At 52.3% G+C, this 17,809-nt stretch overlaps 1 protein-coding gene across 1 annotated transcript; it reads right to left on the reverse strand.

The window, feature by feature from the left end:
• Positions 1 to 6,297: 6,297 nt before the first annotated feature.
• NOB1 (NIN1 (RPN12) binding protein 1 homolog) lies at positions 6,298 to 16,075 on the reverse strand. Its single transcript, XM_060253766.1, has 9 exons — positions 15,969 to 16,075; positions 10,759 to 10,891; positions 10,012 to 10,145; positions 9,280 to 9,369; positions 8,756 to 8,905; positions 8,462 to 8,665; positions 7,374 to 7,471; positions 7,140 to 7,284; positions 6,298 to 6,856 (listed from the first exon to the last, which is right to left on the reverse strand). Exons 1-9 carry the CDS (start codon positions 16,041 to 16,043, stop codon positions 6,587 to 6,589), a joined length of 1,299 nt encoding a protein of 432 aa, XP_060109749.1. The 5' UTR covers positions 16,044 to 16,075; the 3' UTR covers positions 6,298 to 6,586.
• Between the last annotated feature and the right edge of the window lie 1,734 nt (positions 16,076 to 17,809).

Below are 17,809 nucleotides of genomic sequence, written 5' to 3' on the forward strand. Positions count from 1 at the left end.
AGCAGCTTTACAGAGATGCTAAGATAGAGAACTGACAGGAACCAGGCCTGTAAATGACACCAACCGTATCTCCCCACAAGTGCATTATAGCTTTCGCCAACTGAAAACCTTCAGGAAGAATCTGCTAATGCATTTGAACTGAGTGCGCTTTTGCTGAACCAATGGCAATGCCTCACAGAAGAGTCGGTTTTTAAAGGCAATGCAGCTTTTTCCTTTGCTTTATACAGGCACACACGCACACACGTCGTTTGGAGAGAAGCCTGCCGGGTGCTGGCTTGCTCAGGCAAGAGCAGTTGTCATCTCCGTCACTCGTCTGTGTGCCCTTCCCAGCAGCCTTGCCACGGAGGCCGGGCAGAGGCATTTGTCTTCTTGCCAGGGAAAGTTTGTCACGGAGATGGAGATGGGGGCAGGCGGAGCCCTTCCCTGCTGCATCACAGGCAAGACCCAAGGAGAGCAGCTTTTCACTAAGGCTGCTACCTAGGGAGGGCTGGACTGCTGGGAAGGGCGGTTTGCTTTGGATACCTGCCACAGTTGCAGAGAAACAAACAATGGGGGGGGAGTTTGGGGGTGTCCCAAGGGCACCACTGTTGTTGCAGTCCTTGGTCCAGAAATAAGGAGCACAAACAAGCTAATTAAGCACCAAGCAAGAGCTGTCTTGCTTGAATGGAGAGGCAGTTTGGTGTAGTGGTGAAGTGTGCGGACTCTTATCTGGGAGAACCGGGTTTGATTCCCCACTCCTCCACTTGCAGCTGCTGGAATGGCCTTGGGTCAGCCATAGCTCTGGCAGAGATTGTCCTTGAAAGGGCAGCTGCTATGAGAGATATCACAGCCCCACCCACCTCACAGGGTGTCTGTTGTGGGGGAGGAAGAGTTGGTGTAGTGGTTAAGTGTGCGGACTCTTATCTGGGAGAACCAGGTTTGATTCCCCACTCCTCTACTTGCACCTGCTCGCATGGCCTTGGGTCAGCCATAGCTCTGGCAGAGGTTGTCCTTGAAAGGGCAGCTGCTGTGAGAGCCTTCTCCAGCCCCATCCACCTCACAGGATGTCTGTTGTGGGGAAGGAAGGTAAAGGAAATTGTGAGCCGCTCTGAGACTCTTCGGAGTGGAGGGCGGGATATAAATCCAATATCATCTTCTTCTTCTTGACATTCAGCAGGCTCACTACAATTTTAGGCTGTATCAACAGAAGCATGACTTAACTAGGCATGGCTGCTTGCTCCTGTTCAGTAGCAGCCCCACTATGACAACCTTATGTGGCACAGCAGGATCTGCCAGGGTTGTTGTGCAGTTCAAAAGGGGGAGAGAATGATGTAAGCTGCTTTGGTCCTTATTGTGCCTTTCCAAGGTAGAGGCTGCAGGGAGGAGATGGAAAGCTGAAGTTAGAGGGACAGGTGATGGTTGGCTGGAAAGGAGATAGTGTTGCCAACACCAGGTTGGAGAATTCCTGTGGATTTGAGGGGTGGGGCCTGGATAGGGGGTTTGTGGAGGGGTGAGTCCTCAGGTGGGTACAATGCCATAGACTCCACCCTTCAAACCAGCCATTTCCTCGTGAGGAACCACAGTTGCCAATCTCCAGGTGAGGGCTGGAGATCACTGAGAATTACAACTCTCCAGATGGCAGAAAAGTTCTCCTGGAGAAAATGGTGGACTGTTTCGTTATACCCTATTGAGGTTCCTTCCCTCCTGCTTTGGTCCCTACTGTGGAGAAAGACTGTACTTTTCCTAAGTTAAGGCTGCAGGGAGTGGGGAAGAGATGGAAAGCTGCAGTCAGATCACTTCCCCTACAGAAAATGGCTGCCTTGAAGCACATACTGTATGGTATACAAGGCCAGGCCAAAAAAGACAGATCACACTAAAAGCACATGCTGATGCTAAAAGATGCAAGGCTGAATATGACAGGAAAAGGTAGCAACAATGCACTGCAGATTAAAGGAATGCTGAACTTCAGCATCTGCGCGATCATCATAATGGTATGACACCACAGCAAACTGACATTGAGTGCCAAAGGCTGGGGCATTTGTCCAGAGCCTCTTTCTAGAGTCCGTTGTATTTATTCTCACAACTGGCCTTATTCCTTTTTGCAGAAATAATTGATAATATTGACAGGTTCAACAATGTGCTGATATACCACAATATTGCTTTGGCTGTACTACTATTAGATTTCTGTTGGGGAACATGTATTAGAGTCATTCTAAAGATTCAATAATCTCTCTTTGAGAGCATGCAAACCTCATCACCTGTTATTAATTTTACAGGTTTCACTATCATGATCCAGAATTTTCTAATCAGCTTACAAACCCACCAACAATAAATAAAAGTATCCATTTCTCCACACTTTCCCCAACAAGTAGCTTGGTGAGTCAGGTTAACATGATGTAATCTTGCTGGTGTCACATACCAGTATGTCAAAACTTTTATAGATTGTACATCTATATTTACACACTTAAATCAAATTCTTGTCCATTGTCCCTCTGTGAAGAACCATGAGCTATCCTGTTGCCTTGGTTACGGCAAGGGTTTTCGTGACTCTGAACCAATTAATATTTTATGAATATGTGAGATCACCCCCTTAAGATTCCCCATGTTTCTGTCTGTTAAGATAGTGGATGGAGTGGATAGACATGCTCTAATCTCCACTTTCTCTGAGAGATGCTTGAACTGTGGGTATTGATATCCGCTTTCTTGTCTAATTTTGATTTTTCCAAAATTTATCCTTTATGTACAGTATCTTTTAATCATATGAGATTGGCTTTCCTCCATGGTGTAAAGTGTTCTTTCTAATCCTGATTTAAACCAGCTTTGATCCATAAAGGGAGACAACGGTGAGATCAGTGAGACAAGATGAGATCTTTTTAAATCCCAGGGAACTAATGAAACACTTGCAGCACAATCCGGGGGGGCGGGCGGAAAGTCTTCTGGGAGCAGATGAGCCACTACGTGGGCGCAGGAAGGGCTTGCGCCAACGTACAACCGGCGCCACCATAGTGGAGAGGAGTTACGTGGGCGGGGGGCTGCCCGAGTGCCGCTCCGGCGGAGGGCAACCGCACCTGAGGGCTGCGCCCGAGCGTGGGCGAAAGTGAGGCGGAGCGTGAAGTTCAGGCGGAGGAGGGGGTGGAGTTGGGGCCGTGGCCAGGCTTAGGCGGCTTCCTGAGCAGTTTGGCCCATGACATGCCCCCCCCACCGAGAGGTGCAACGTTACACCTGCGAAAATAGCGCCGTGTCCCAGTTACAGATCCACCTAAAGGCAATAGGATCCAAACCACATTTTGTCAATTTGACAACGAGAATAGTAAGTGGAAACCTTATCGAAAGCCTTACTGCAATGAAGATAAACTATGTCTACAGCATTCCTGATCCAGGAAGGTAGTAACTAGGAAGGAAGCTTAGTCTGACTTGACTTGTTCTTGAAAAACCCATGCTGGCTCTTAGTAGTCACAGGCCATCTTTTCTAAATGCTCAAGGACTGACTGTTTGAAGATTTGTTATAAAATTCTCAGGTACAGACATCAAGCTGACAGGTCAGTAGTTACCTGGATCCTTCTTTCCCCCCTTTTTGATGATGGGGACATTTGCCCGCCTTGTTTTCTGGCACCTCGCCTGTTCTCCAAGAATTCTCAAAAATAATGGCCAGAGGCTCAGAAGTTACATCCTCAAGTTCTTTTAGTACCCTTGGATGCAGTTCATGTGGCCCTGAGTATTTAGTTTCATTTAAATAAACTAGGTGTTTGTGTCCTACCTCCAGGCTGATATTCCCTGTTTTGGTGTAGTGGTTAAGTGTGCGGACTCTTATCTGGGAGAACCGGGTTTGATTCCCCACTCCTCCACTTGCACCTGCTAGCATGGCCTTGGGTCAGCCAGAGCTCTGGCAGAGGTTGTCCTTGAAAGGGCAGCTGCTGTGAGAGCCCTCTCCAGCCCCACCCACCTCACAGGGTGACTGTTGTGGGGGAGGAAGGGAAAGGAGATTGTGAGCCGCTCTGAGACTCTTCGGAGTGGAGGGCAGGATATAAATCCAATATCTTCATCTTCTTCTTCCTCATCATGTGTTATTTTTGCCATGCTGAACATCTTTTCCCTCACCTGTTACAATTTCCCTCACCCTTGGTGGGCCTACTAAGGCCTTGCTTCCCCCCTCCCCACTTTGAAAATAACCCTTTTATGTTGTCTTTAGCATCTCTCACTAGCCTAAGCTCACACTAGTCTTCTTATCTACGGGGGCCTGAGAAATCTCCTTCAAACTTGGGGGAGGCTAGGAGAGTAGCTCTTGTTCCAGTGGTCCAGAATCAGTATCTATGGGGAGATCCTGGAACGGATTGCTTAGCAAGAGGCTCAGAATGGCTCCTGGTTTCCCCACTCCTGTGGGCACCCGCCTCCTATAGCAAGTGCTCCTCCATGTGCTGAGATACTCTTCTTTCCCTCCTCTTCTTCCGGTTGCCCTCTCAAGAGTGCTTCATGCATTGTCCATGAACTCTTCACTTTCCCTTATAAAATGAAATGTAGACAAGTGGGCCTCGAGACTTCTCCTCCAGTAGGGCTACCAACTTACACTTGCTGCAGGTGTAATTGCTGTTCCCCTCAGATAAGGATATGAACATGCTGCAGACTTTGCACATTTTGGCCTCTGCTCCCTTACCAGTCATGCTGCTGCAATCCATTGCAGAAGTGGTTCCCTTTCCCTTGCACTTCCCCGATAACGCCCCTGCCAGGCTGCCTCACAAGGCTCCTCGTGAAAGGTTTGCAGAAGCAAAAGGCAGCTAGGGCTACTCAGGTTCTTACAGGGCCCCTGGGCCAAGAGCACAGAGCAAGAGCCCTTGAGCTCAGGCTAGGGAGGAGCCTTACGCAGTTCAAAGGTCACCCAGCAGAGGGTGGGGCCAGCAGTCAGCCCCAGGCCAACCAGACCCCCCCATCAGCGCTGCAGCAGCTCCAAGTCCAGCTGGGGCCCCGAGGCAGAAGGCATCCTGGGACTTCCAGCCCTCGCCTGCTCACCCTCTGCTCCCCTGCCATGAGTTCACACAACAGGAGAACACGGGCTGGGTCACAGGAAGTCCCCTGCTGCACCAGCCCCAGAGGGCTTTGGGCACCCATTTTCCCTGGGGGGGGGAGGGGGGAACCCGGGCCTCCCACTGCCCCTCCCACCCGTTTGATTCTTGGGCAGGCAGAAGCAGCTGCATGTGAGAGGAGAGGCACATGGGCTTGGCTGCAGGGTGCGGCGTTCCCCTAGCAACACAATGGGGATTAGGTAGGTGACAGGTGGAAAGGGCCTGGGAAGGGCACAGTGTTTGCATTGTGCGGGCAGCTAATCTCTCTCCCTCCGGCAGCTGGGTCTGCTTCGGGCAACAGCAAACTTTCGATGTACATGTCAGAACTGAGAAAGGAGGAGTGCAGCTCCTCACAAAGACCTTTAGCTTACAAGCAGGGAGGAGCTGAGCAAGAGCAGGTAAGCTGAGAAGCCACGCAAGAAGGGAAAGCTGGGAGTGGGCCGGGGGGTCACTCACAACACTAAGCACACAGCCCTCTTTGTCTTGACGACGCAGGGAACAACCTCCTGGGTTATAAAGCACTTTTCCCCCTTAGTGCCAACAGTCAAAGCACAGTCCAGAATCTGGCCACAAACTTATTTTGCCTCTGGAGAACCAAGCACCGCCCACCCCCCATTCCCAAGAGGCAGATGTGCGCCCCCCCACGCCAAAAACCACTGCCTTTGGCTTCACTTCTAGATAAGTCTTAATGACCACAAACCCCTATCAGACGCTCTCCTTGTGAAAAGCAGAGCCCAAGCGGGCAGTTCAGGAGCACTGCAGTGCCCAGGCCAGCACTGGCATCCGGGCACAGGGCAGCCCTGCCAGCGGGAGCATGCCAAGACAGAGAACTCACAGGTATAAATAGGCAAATAAATATGGAATGCTCTGTGAGGGTTTTTACTCATGCATAGAAGACCAAAACAATTTTTATACTAAGTATTCAATGGTATTCCAAAAATTCCCTTCTAGAAAGGAAATTCTTGTAGAAGGGAATGTTTTGGAATACCACTGAATACTGTTTAGTATAAAAATTGTTTTGGTCTTCTATGCCTGAGTAAAAACCCTCACAGAGCGTTCTATATTTATTTGCCTACCAGGGTGAGCAAGCAGAAGACCAAGAGAAGCTTGCCCAGCTACATGCTTGGGGGTCCCATGCCCGGGGGAAGGATGCTCCAACAGTTGGGGCAGGTGGGTGGGGTCTCAGTGGCCCACTGCTGGCCTTTGTTTGCCAGAAAGCAATGGAGCTCTCTTGTCCTTTGCTGAAACAGACGACACAAGGTGGATCTCACCACTTTATTCACAAGGCCTGTGAGGCTCAGGCCTGGAAACAGGAGAGGCCTCACGGGCTGCCCCCCATGCAAGGTTTTCCAAGCCCCTCCCCCAACCCCTCCCCTCCTGAGATGCGTCTCTTGCCCCCACTGCTGCTGGCTCGCAGGGGAATCCGGACACAGGGCTGGTGGGGCCACTGCCTCAAAGTGGAGTCCGGGCGTCAGCTCCGACCTCCTTGCAGCACTGAGGGCACTGTGCAGGCGAAGAGGTGGCCGCAGGGGGGGTCAGGCTGTTCCCCCTCATCTCTTCTTCACAAACTTCTTTGTGGAGCTGTTGGGGTTCATTCGCCTCCTGCCAGCCCCCAGCGCCCCATCCCGAATCTGCAGGCTGGCCGCCCGGCTGTATATATCATTCTCCACAAACGGAGACAGGCCGGCCAGATAGTCCGGGTCAAAGACGTCGGTCTTCTGGCGAGCCTTGCGAGAGAGCCGCTGCTGGGGGAAGCGCTGGTCATCTACCAGCTGGGGGTTGCTGGCGTGTTTGCCCCCCTGGGGGGCAGGAAGGGAATACTGGGGGGGGGGGGGGAGAGACAAAGAATACACAGCTTACATGTGACCCCACTGTCAAGAAGTCTTTGCAACCCCAGAAAGCTGTTTCCCCCCTGCAACAGCTGGAGTGCCACAGGTCTGCTTGATGCGTCCACCGTGATTGGCTGGGCCCCACACGGAACACAGGGCCACTGATGCTCCTGCCCCAGCTGCCCTGTGGCTCCTCCCCCCTCCCCAGGAACAAGAGCAGATGCTTTTCCCAAAGCCCCGCTCCTGCAGCCCACGTCGTGCCCTAGCCACTCACGCGCAGTCCACGCGAGTTGAGCACCTTTGGGTTGCGAGAGAAGTGCATGTGGAGGTTGCCCTCGCTGCCTACGGTCACGGCCACCTTCTTCAGCGTCTTGTTCCCACAGTGGGGGCAGAAGAGCCGGGTCATCTCGGACGTTGTCCTAGGAAAGAGCCGAGGTGAGCGCCCAAACGGCCTGCCTGGGGCGACAGCACAGAATGCCCAAAGCCCGGTGCTTGGCCTCACCCGTACCTGAAGCAGCCGTGGCAGCGCAGGATGTAGCTCCGTGTGTGGTGGATCAGCAGGCCGTTCACTGCCAGGACATGCAGGCCCATCTGCAGCAGGACATTCTGCCAGGCAGAAACAGCAACTGGTCAGAGGTAGCTTGGAGCAGCCTACCCAGCTCCACAGATGCCCAGTCCCCAAACTGCAAGGCCAGGTCCCAAACAAAGACACGGCCTGAGAATGCTGCCCTGCCTCTGCTGTGAACCTTCTGGATTTCGCAGAAAGCTTGTCTCCTTCCTTGCTTCTGGCTCACGCTCCAGCTCCCAAAATGAAAAGTGCTTTCCTGTCCTCCTCAGGCCGAGTCATCCATGTCTCTTGAAGCCCCCCCTCCCCACAAGCTGTTAGGGCCCTCCGTCCTCTCTTCCTGCATCCTCTTGGACTGTGCAGCAGAAGCCCCGAAAAGCTGCCTTGGGAGCTCCAGCACTGGCCCCTCAGCCAGGATTGTCCCTTGAGGGGAGGCAGCTGGCAGTTCAGTGCAGTGCAGCTCCTAAGAGGACTGGGCTGTGCAAAGGAATCGAGAAGCTGCTCTTGCTTTGTTTGGACTGAGCAGCCGACGTGTGTCTGGTCCAGCTCAGGGCTCACAAACAAACATTGATAGGAAATGTCACATTAACTTTAAGGGAAAATGTGTTCTACTTCGAGGTTCTGATTGTTCAAAACCGTCACCTTTTTTTTTTAGCTTTTCTCTTTTAGCATAAAACAGACAGAAAGACGCAAATCAAGTCAATTTGTCTCCAGCCTCACCCAACACTTTAGAAATCCTTGTGATTTCTCTGGCCAGACAATGATGACCAGTTCAAACTCCAGCTAGAAGCCAACAGCTGGCAAGGGAATGGAAACAGCTTTACCTACAAAAAGGACTTTTCTCTCAGTCTCCCCTACCAGAATAGGCATAACACAATCCGGGGGGGGGGGGGGGATTGCATCCAAATGCAACCCTGTGTTTGTGGGTGTGTCTGGCACTAACTTATTGTGGCTGTGGCAGCCCCAGCCGACATGGATGGGAACAGGACAAGCCAGGCCAGTTTGCCCCCCCAGCCTGAGCTGGCACTTGCCTGCATGGCAAAGTCTGTGGTCAAGCAGCCGACCAGCACATCTGCAGGCTCAGCCCCTTGCCCCGCGTCCTGCTGGATCTGCCGGATGTTGCTGGGCGTGATCCAGCCTTCGTCGTCATCATCGTCCTCCTCCTCGCTCCCGTCCTTCTCGGCACTCTCCGGGCCTTTGGGTTGTGCTTGCTCCATGGAGCCACCAGCCGCTTTCTGTGGAAAACAGGTCAATGAGGGCAGGCCCGAAAAGCCAGAGCTCCTGGCCAGCTTGTGTCCCTACAGCAGCCCCCCAAGCCCTCTCACCAGCAATTCCCGAAGGTCTTCCTCAATGCTGGGCAAGGGGGGCCTCCAGAACATGAAGGAGCTGAAGGCAGCATCTTCCACCCCAGGTGAGCCGGGAGGCTCTTGGCCTGTCACAACCGAAGGGCTCTTCTCACCCTCTGGGCGCCTGGGCTAGATTCCAAGGGAATAAGGATCAAATGCCAGAGTTTGGGCAAAGCAAGACACTGCCTGCTTGGCACACAGAAGGCCCTGGGTTCGAGCCTCAAAGCCTCCAGTTAGAAAGCAGGAGGCAACATCAAGAACTCTACCCAGGAGCCAGGCTGGTCCTCCCCCAAGGAAGATGCCAAAAGGCTCACAAGCAAGGGAAGCAGAAGTTGCTAAGCACTGACACAGCTGCGTAACTAAGGCGCTGGGAAACCAGCCCAATTTCCCACTCAGCAGCAGCAAAAGCAACCAAAGACAACCGCCACATACCAGCCACGACTATGGGAACCAGCAACAACCCCTTCCAGATGGCAGACCCAGCAGGACAGAGCTGACTGTACCTTGGGGCAAGCAGCTGCCTTAGAAGGGAGATGGAAACCAGCCAGATGAACAGGTGTCTCGGGGTGCTGGTTGGTTGCACTGAGAGTGACCTGAATGGATCCAGAGAACAGGAGAGGAAGAAAAGCATATGCATCAACAGCCTGTCTGAAATACCCTCCTTGAGAATCTTGCCTCTTCACCTTCAGACTAGTCACCCGCTCCCGGCAGAAAAGAGTCAGAAATGCAAGCTAAATTTGACCAACCACATTAGAATGAGGCAAAGAAGATTTTCATTTCATTTGCATCATTTATAGTCTGCCACTTAGTCAGTGAAGCTCAAAGTGGATAAGTCAACACAATCAACAAGATGCAGTGTTCAATAAACAGCACAATAAGGTTTGGACTGTGCAAATCTGAACCCAAAACATCAATAACAACATAGCCAGTTTGTAGCAAATGGGTAGAGGCTGAGGAGCTTCTGAACAAGGCCCCGGGATTTCCAGGTGCCTGTGAGCTGCTCGGAGGCTCCCAGATGGTGGGCTCAGAGAGCAGGTTCCCCCCCACCCCTGCCTCCAAAGGGAGCTCAGCTCCTGCACTTCAGCCTCGCAGGGGAGGCTCTGCCCAGCTCAGGAGCGCCCCCGCCAGGAGCAGGTAGCTCACAGGCAGATGCAAGCAGCCCCAGCCCGATGACGCTACTTTCCCCCAGCTTTGCCCCATGCAGAGTGGCCGGTGGGGAGGGCAGAGGGCCTCACCTTGTGGGCGGGCTCCTTCTTGAGGTGAGCCAGGCCGACGTGTTCAGCTTCCAGCTGGTAGGTGAGGGCCAGCACCTGGAGGTCAGTGGCTGAAAGGCTGGGGTAGTCGCCGGTCTTTTTGGAGAACTCTGTCACTGGGGTTGGGGGGAGGCAAGAGAAGAAGACCACAGATTTATACCACACCCTTCTCTCTGAATCAGAGTCTCAGAGCGGTTTACAATCTCCGATATCTTCTCCCCCCACAACAGACACGCTGTGAAGTGGGTGGGGCTGAGAGAGCTCTCAAGGATAACTCTTTCAAGGATAACTCCTACGAGAGCTATGGCTAACCCAAGGCCATTCCTGCAGCTGCAAGTGGAGGGGTGGGGAATCAAACCCAGTTCTCCCAGAAAACAAGATGATATTGGATTTATACCCCACCCTCCACTTTGAATCTCAGAGCAACCCACAATCCCCTTTACCTTCCACCCTCACAACAGACACCCTGGGAAGTGGGTGGGGCTAAGAGAGCTCTGACAGAAGCTGCCCTTTCAAGGACAACTCCTGTGAGAGCTCTGGCTGACCCAAGGCCATTCCAACAGCTGCAAGTGAAGGAGTGGGGAATCAAATCCGGTTCTCCTAGATAAGAGTCTGCGCACTTAACCACTACACCAAACTGGCTCTGGGAGACAGATGCAGGGGGGGGGCTGCCTGACTCATGCCCAGGGGGAGGAGTGAGGGAGTTCTGATGTGCCAGAGGCTGCTCACCGAGGCGCAGGTACTCCGGGCTGGGCTGCCTGAAGTGGAGCTGGTAGGGCAGGAGGGCCAGGCGCCGGCGGGTCTCCTTGTCGCGGATCTCAGTCACCACCTCGCGGGTCGTGTAGATCTGCCGCCCGATCTCCTGGGGAGGTAGTTGAATTTAAGAAATATCTGGGAACCTTGGGGGTGGAGTCAGGACAAAAGCTGTGATAAGCATCAACGAACTTCAATGGGAGATCTGGCCATCACATTTAAAGGGACCGCACACCTTTTAAATGCCTTCCCTACATTGGAAAGAATGAAGGATAGGGGCTCCTTCTCTGGGGGCTCATAGAATTGGATCCTTCAGTCCAATCTTTTTGCAACTTGGAGAGGATTTTGAGGAGAGGTGTTGGATGCTATGCTCCAAATTTGGTGCGTCTACCTCAAAAAGCAGCCCCTGCCCAGATACCTGGAGATCAATTTTCCATTATAGCCTATGGGAATCATTCTCCTTAGGGAATCATGGAGTGCCCAGAAGACATTTCCCTCTCCCCCCCCCCCACCCCTTCTGATGATCCCCTGCTCCTACCTGGGGATTTAGCAACCCAACAGAGTAACATGAAAAGGTAGAACAGGCAGGGAAAGCCACACAGGCATTGACATTAAATCAACCTCAAATACTCAGAAATTCAATTACTTATATAGCAAATTATTCATAGAAAATACAGTGTTACTGTTAATTCAAGACTAACTTGTGCCAATTTTCCGCACTAGAATTTTGGAACATAAATCTCACGCAAAAATTTTTGTTTCTGAAGCCCCTCTTGTTGAACATTTCCGCTTATTAAAACATGATTTAAAATTCTTTGTCCTGGAAAAGTTTCCTGTTTGGCTTCAGAGAAAAGTTGACATGAATAAGTGGTTGCTAAACAGGAAATGTGGAAAAGTGGATTTTTAAACTGGATTCTCTGATGCCTCATGGTCTTAACGGTGACTGGACTTGTCGTATTTTTAGTAATTAAATTGTAGTTCACTATGTTTTTTGCAAAATAATTGTAGTTTACTATGTATTAAGCATGCCACTCTAAACTCTGTGTCTGTGACCTTAAGAAATTCTCAACACCTGTTGTTTATAAGTGCATTATGGTCAATTTCCTATTGCTCTCATAGTCTGTGGAATGTAGGAGTGTTGGTCTCCAATATGAACTGTTTTAGTCATTTCCGAAGGTTTTTACAAGTATTATGTATTGTATTTTCAGAAATGGTAGCGTTTATGTATTAGTGATTTTTCACTTTTATCTATGCAGCTCGTTGAAGCGATGCGTGAAACAAGGCTGTCATTTGTATGTCAAATGTAGGAGCGTTGGTCTCCAATATGAATGGTTTTAGTCGTTTCCGAAGCTCGTTGAAGCCTGGCATGAAACGGCATTTAGCGTATCCCTGTTGCGTCTTATTGCCTTGCTGCCTTCCATCCAGATACTGGCTAACAGAGAAGATTTGGAGCATTGGACTCTGTCTCCACGGCATTGCATACCACTTCCCGACTCCAATCTCAAGGAACAGACTGTTGGATATCAATATAGCAGGGGTGGTCAAGGGTAGCTCTCCAGATGTTTTTTGCCTACAACTCCCATCAACCCCATTGTTAGATCAGGCCAGTGGCCCATCCAGTCCAACACTTTGTGTCACATAAGAACATAAGAGAAGCCATGCTGGATCAGGCCAGTGGCCCATCCAGTCCAACACTCTGTGTCACATAAGAACATAAAGAGAAGCCCTACTGCATCAGGCCAGTGGCCCATCCAGCCCAACACTTTGTGTCACATAAGAGAAGCGATGTTGGATCAGGCCACTGGCCCATCCAGTCCAACACTTTGTGTCACATAAGAGAAGCGATGTTGGATCAGGCCAGTGGCCCACCCAGTCCATCACTCTGTGTCACATAAGAGAAGCCCTGTTGGATCAGGCCAATGGCCCATCCAGTCCAACACTCTGTGTCACAGAAGAGAAGCCATGTTGAATCGGGTCAATGGCCCATACAGTCCAACACTCTGTGTCACAGAAGAACAGAAGAGAAGCCATGTTGGATCAGGCCAATGGCCCATCCAGTCCAACACTCTGTGTCACAGAAGAACAGAAGAGAAGCCATGTTGGATCTGGCCAATGGTCCATCCAGTCCAACACTCTGTGTCACAGAAGAACATAAGAGAAGCCATGTTGGATCTGGCCAATGGTACATCCAGTCCAACACTCTGTGTCACAGAGAACAGAAGAGAAGCCATGTTGGATCTGGCCAATGGTCCATCCAGTCCAACACTCTGTGTCACAGAAGAACATAAGAGAAGCCCTGTTGGATCAGGCCAATGGCCCCTCCAGTCCAACACTCTGTGTCACAGAAGAACATAAGAGAAGCCATGTTGGATCAGGCCAATGGCCCCTCCAGTCCAACACTCTGTGTCACAGAAGAACAGAAGAGACGCCATGTTGGATCAGGCCAATGGCCCATCCAGTCCAACACTCTGTGTCACAGAAGAACAGAAGAGAAGCCCTGTTGGATCAGGCCAATGGCCCCTCCAGTCCAACACTCTGTGTCACAGAAGAACATAAGAGAAGCCATGTTGGATCAGGCCAATGGCCCATCCAGTCCAACACTCTGTGTCACATAAGAACATAAGAGAAGCCATGTTGGATCTGGCCAATGGTCCATCCAGTCCAACACTCTGTGTCACAGAAGAACATAAGAGAAGCCCTGTTGGATCAGGCCAATGGCCCCTCCAGTCCAACATTCTGTGTCACAGAAGAACATAAGAGAAGCCCTGCTGGATCAGGCCAATGGCCCCTCCAGTCCAACACTCTGTGTCACATAAGAACATAAGAGAAGCCATGTTGGATCAGGCCAATGGCCCCTCCAGTCCAACACTCTGTGTCACAGAAGAACATAAGAGAAGCCCTGTTGGATCAGGCCAATGGCCCCTCCAGTCCAACATTCTGTGTCACAGAAGAACATAAGAGAAGCCCTGTTGGATCAGGCCAGTGGCCCATCCAGTCCAACACTCTCTGTCACATAAGAACATAAGAGAAGCCACGTCGGATCAGGCCACGGGCCCATCCAGTCCAACACTCTGTATCACAAAAGAACATAAGAGAAGCCCTGTTGGATCAGGCCAATGGCCCCTCCAGTCCAACACTCTGTGTCACATAAGAACATAAGAGAAGCACTGTTGGATCAGGCCAATGGCCCCTCCAGTCCAACACTCTGTGTCACAGAAGAACAGAAGAGACGCCATGTTGGATCAGGCCAATGGCCCATCCAGTCCAACACTCTGAGTCACAGAAGAACAGAAGAGAAGCCATGTTGGATCTGGCCAATGGTCCATCCAGTCCAACACTCTGTGTCACAGAAGAACATAAGAGAAGCCCTGTTGGATCAGGCCAATGGCCCCTCCAGTCCAACACTCTGTGTCACATAAGAACATAAGAGAAGCCATGTTGGATCTGGCCAATGGTCCATCCAGTCCAACACTCTGTGTCACAGAAGAACATAAGAGAAGCCCTGTTGGATCAGGCCAATGGCCCATCCAGTCCAACACTCTGAGTCACAGAAGAACAGAAGAGAAGCCATGTTGGATCTGGCCAATGGTCCATCCAGTCCAACACTCTGTGTCACAGAAGAACATAAGAGAAGCCCTGTTGGATCAGGCCAATGGCCCCTCCAGTCCAACACTCTGTGTCACATAAGAACATAAGAGAAGCCATGTTGGATCTGGCCAATGGTCCATCCAGTCGAACACTCTGTGTCACAGAAGAACATAAGAGAAGCCATGTTGGATCAGGCCAATGGCCCATCCAGTCCAACACTCTGTGTCACATAAGAACATAAGAGAAGCCATGTTGGATCTGGCCAATGGTCCATCCAGTCCAACACTCTGTGTCACAGAAGAACATAAGAGAAGCCCTGTTGGATCAGGCCAATGGCCCCTCCAGTCCAACATTCTGTGTCACAGAAGAACATAAGAGAAGCCCTGCTGGATCAGGCCAATGGCCCCTCCAGTCCAACACTCTGTGTCACAGAAGAACATAAGAGAAGCCCTGCTGGATCAGGCCAGTGGCCCATCCAGTCCAACACTCTCTGTCACATAAGAACATAAGAGAAGCCACGTCGGATCAGGCCACGGGCCCCTCCAGTCCAACACTCTGTATCACAAAAGAACATAAGAGAAGCCCTGTTGGATCAGGCCAGTGGCCCCTCCAGTCCAACACTCTGTGTCACATAAGAACATAAGAGAAGCCACGTTGGATCAGGCCAGTGGCCCATCCAGTCCAACACTCTGTGTCACAGAAGAACATAAGAGAAGCCCTGTTGGATCAGGCCAATGGCCCCTCCAGTCCAACACTCTGTGTCACAGAAGAACATAAGAGAAGCCCTGTTGGATCAGGCCAGTGGCCCCTCCAGTCCAACACTCTGTGTCACATAAGAACATAAGAGAAGCCCTGTTGGATCAGGCCAGTGGCCCCTCCAGTCCAACACTCTGTGTCACATAAGAACATAAGAGAAGCCCTGTTGGATCAGGCCAGTGGCCCCTCCAGTCCAACACTCTGTGTCACATAAGAACATAAGAGAAGCCCTGTTGGATCAGGCCAGTGGCCCCTCCAGTCCAACACTCTGTGTCACATAAGGACATAAGAGAAGCCCTGTTGGATCAGGCCAATGGCCCATCCAGTCCAACACTCTGTGTCACATAAGGACATAAGAGAAGCCCTGTTGGATCAGGCCAATGGCCCCTCCAGTCCAACACTCTGTGTCACAGAAGAACATAAGAGAAGCCATGTTGGATCAGGCCAATGGCCCCTCCAGTCCAACACTCTGTGTCACAGAAGAACATAAGAGAAGCCATGTTCGATCAGGCCATATATATATACACATACACACACACACATACATACATACACACTGTGGCTAATAGCCACTGATGGACCTGTGCTCCATATTTTTATCCAACCCCCTCTTGCAGCTGGCTGTGCTTGTAGCCGCCACCACCTCCTGTGGCAGTGAGTTCCACGTGTTAATCCTTTGCACTTTGTGACGCACTGCATTTTCTATGACTAATTTGCTGCATAAATAAGTGAATTTCTAAGGATTTGGTGTTGATTTAGCGCGAATGCCAGTGTGGCTTCCCCTCCTATCCCGCCTGGGGATTGGCAACCATGCGGGGCGGGTCAGTCCCGGGGTCTCCCACCTGCAGGGGGGCTCCGCTGAGGAAGGCTCCGGCGTCCGCCACGACGTGCTCCACGGGCGCCATCTTCCTTCGCATGGCCCTGTGGGAAAGCGAGTCTCCTTGGCGCTCTCCTTGCGGGGCATGCCGGGAGCGGTAGTGCAAGAGGGAGGGCAAAGGGAAGGCTCAGGCGCGGGCAGCCTTTATGGGCTTCGCGAGGCATACTGGGATTTGTAGTTTCTCCTGCGCCTTGCCGGCCGTGCCGAAGTCACATGACCGGTCGGGCCCACATGACCGGTGACTCCAGGAGGCGGAAGTGGCAGGAGCTGGACCGTCACCGGTAAGTCCGCGGCGGGAGGTGGCAACGGGACGGGAGGGGCAAGGGACTGGGACTGGGGCGGCGGCGGCTCCGAGTCCTCCCTCCGACGGGCGCTCCGGTGCGGCCTCAGGCGTGTGGTCGGCGGGGGGCCTGCCTGCATCCGCCGCCGGGGTCGCTGGTGCCGGTGGCTCCGGGGAAGAGGCGGTGCTCGGGAGCCTTCCTTGCGGGGCTTGGAAACCGGACCACCGTGCAGCCTGGGCCTCTTGGCGCCCCTCTCCTTGGGGGGCCGCCTCTCCTCGGGCTGCCAATCCCCAGGTGGGGGCAGGAGATCCCCCGGCTTGGAGGCTCTCCCCTGCTTCAGGCTTGTCAGAAAGCGGCGGCGGGGGGGGGGGGGGGGAGGGAAAGGTCTGCTGGGCACTCCGCTTTTCCCTATGGAGCCCGAGTCCCATAGGGTATAATGGAGAATTGATCTGCAGGTATCTGGGCAGCTGTTTTTTGAGGCAGCAGCACCAGATTTTCAGCATAGCATCCAGTGCGTCTCCCCAAACCACCTTCCAAGTTTCAAAAGGATTGGATCAGGGGGTCCAATTCTATGAATCCCCGAAGAAGGTGCCCCTATCCTTCATTATTTCCAGTGGAGGGAAGGCATTTAAAAGGTGTGCGGTCCCTTTAGATGTGACAGTCAGAACTCCCTTTGGAGTTAAGCTCTGTTTGCCACAACCTTTCTCCTGGCTGCACCCCCAAAGTCCCCAAATATCTCTTGAATTGGACTTGGCAACCCTAGCCTTTCCAGAGCTCTCCCACTGCAGCCCTTTGTTGGGCTTCACCCTGACGGGTGCCCAGCTGGGGAAAGAGCAGCAAGGAGGGGCTGGGCAGGGATCTACTCCCCAGTAGGCTGGGCTCTTGCCAGACTCGGTGCCCCCAGCACAGGGCGCTCTGCCAGGCCACTCTCTCTCTCCCTCCCTGCCCACCTGGGCTGCAGTGCATGCGAGAGTGGGGGGGCAGTGGCTTCTGCTCCCCTCCTTGACTGGCTTTGCGCACCGAGGAGAGTTTTGCTTCGCCCTCTGGAATCTTTGGCTGTGATGAGCCAAGGGCAAAGCTTCCTTGTTTAGTTAATGTTTGCTGAGCTGCGTGGCCACCAGGTCTTTGCTCCTTCCATGTGTCATCTTGCACAGTGAAGGGAAACTGCTTTGCTGGACCTCTGCGGGAAGTCTTTTCTCCCTACAGAGCTGTTGCTTCGTTTAGGGTTGTGCCCTCTGCACGAGTTAAAACCCCAAGATTTGTTTAAGGCCTTGAATCAGGGCGTCTGGGCTGCATCGGGGGCTTTCGATGGTGCCTGGGATGAGTCCGTAGCAGAGCATCTGTTTGGCATGCAAAAGGTGCCAACTTCAATCCCTGGCAGCATTTCCAGTTGAAAGGACTGGCAGTAGACAATGTCAAAGACCTTTCTCTGCTCGAGACCCTGGAGAACCACTGCCAGGCTGGATAGCCAATGCTGATCTTGATAGGCTCTGATTCAGTAGAAGGCAGCTTTGTGTGTTCGTGT

The sequence above is a fragment of the Heteronotia binoei genome, chromosome 14 (genome assembly GCF_032191835.1).
Source record: "Heteronotia binoei isolate CCM8104 ecotype False Entrance Well chromosome 14, APGP_CSIRO_Hbin_v1, whole genome shotgun sequence".
Taxonomy (NCBI): domain Eukaryota; kingdom Metazoa; phylum Chordata; class Lepidosauria; order Squamata; family Gekkonidae; genus Heteronotia; species Heteronotia binoei.

Excerpts from the sequence above, each read along its gene's own strand:
- NOB1 (XM_060253766.1), bottom strand. The coding sequence starts at position 16,043 with ATGCGAAGGAAGATGGCGCCCGTGGAGCACGTCGTGGCGGACGCCGGA. Across the intron at positions 10,892-15,968 it reads TCAGCGGAGCCCCCCTGCAG|GAGATCGGGCGGCAGATCTA; the intron begins GTGGGAGACCCC and ends CTACCTCCCCAG. Across the intron at positions 8,666-8,755 it reads AAGACCTTCGGGAATTGCTG|AAAGCGGCTGGTGGCTCCAT; the intron begins GTGAGAGGGCTT and ends TGTTTTCCACAG.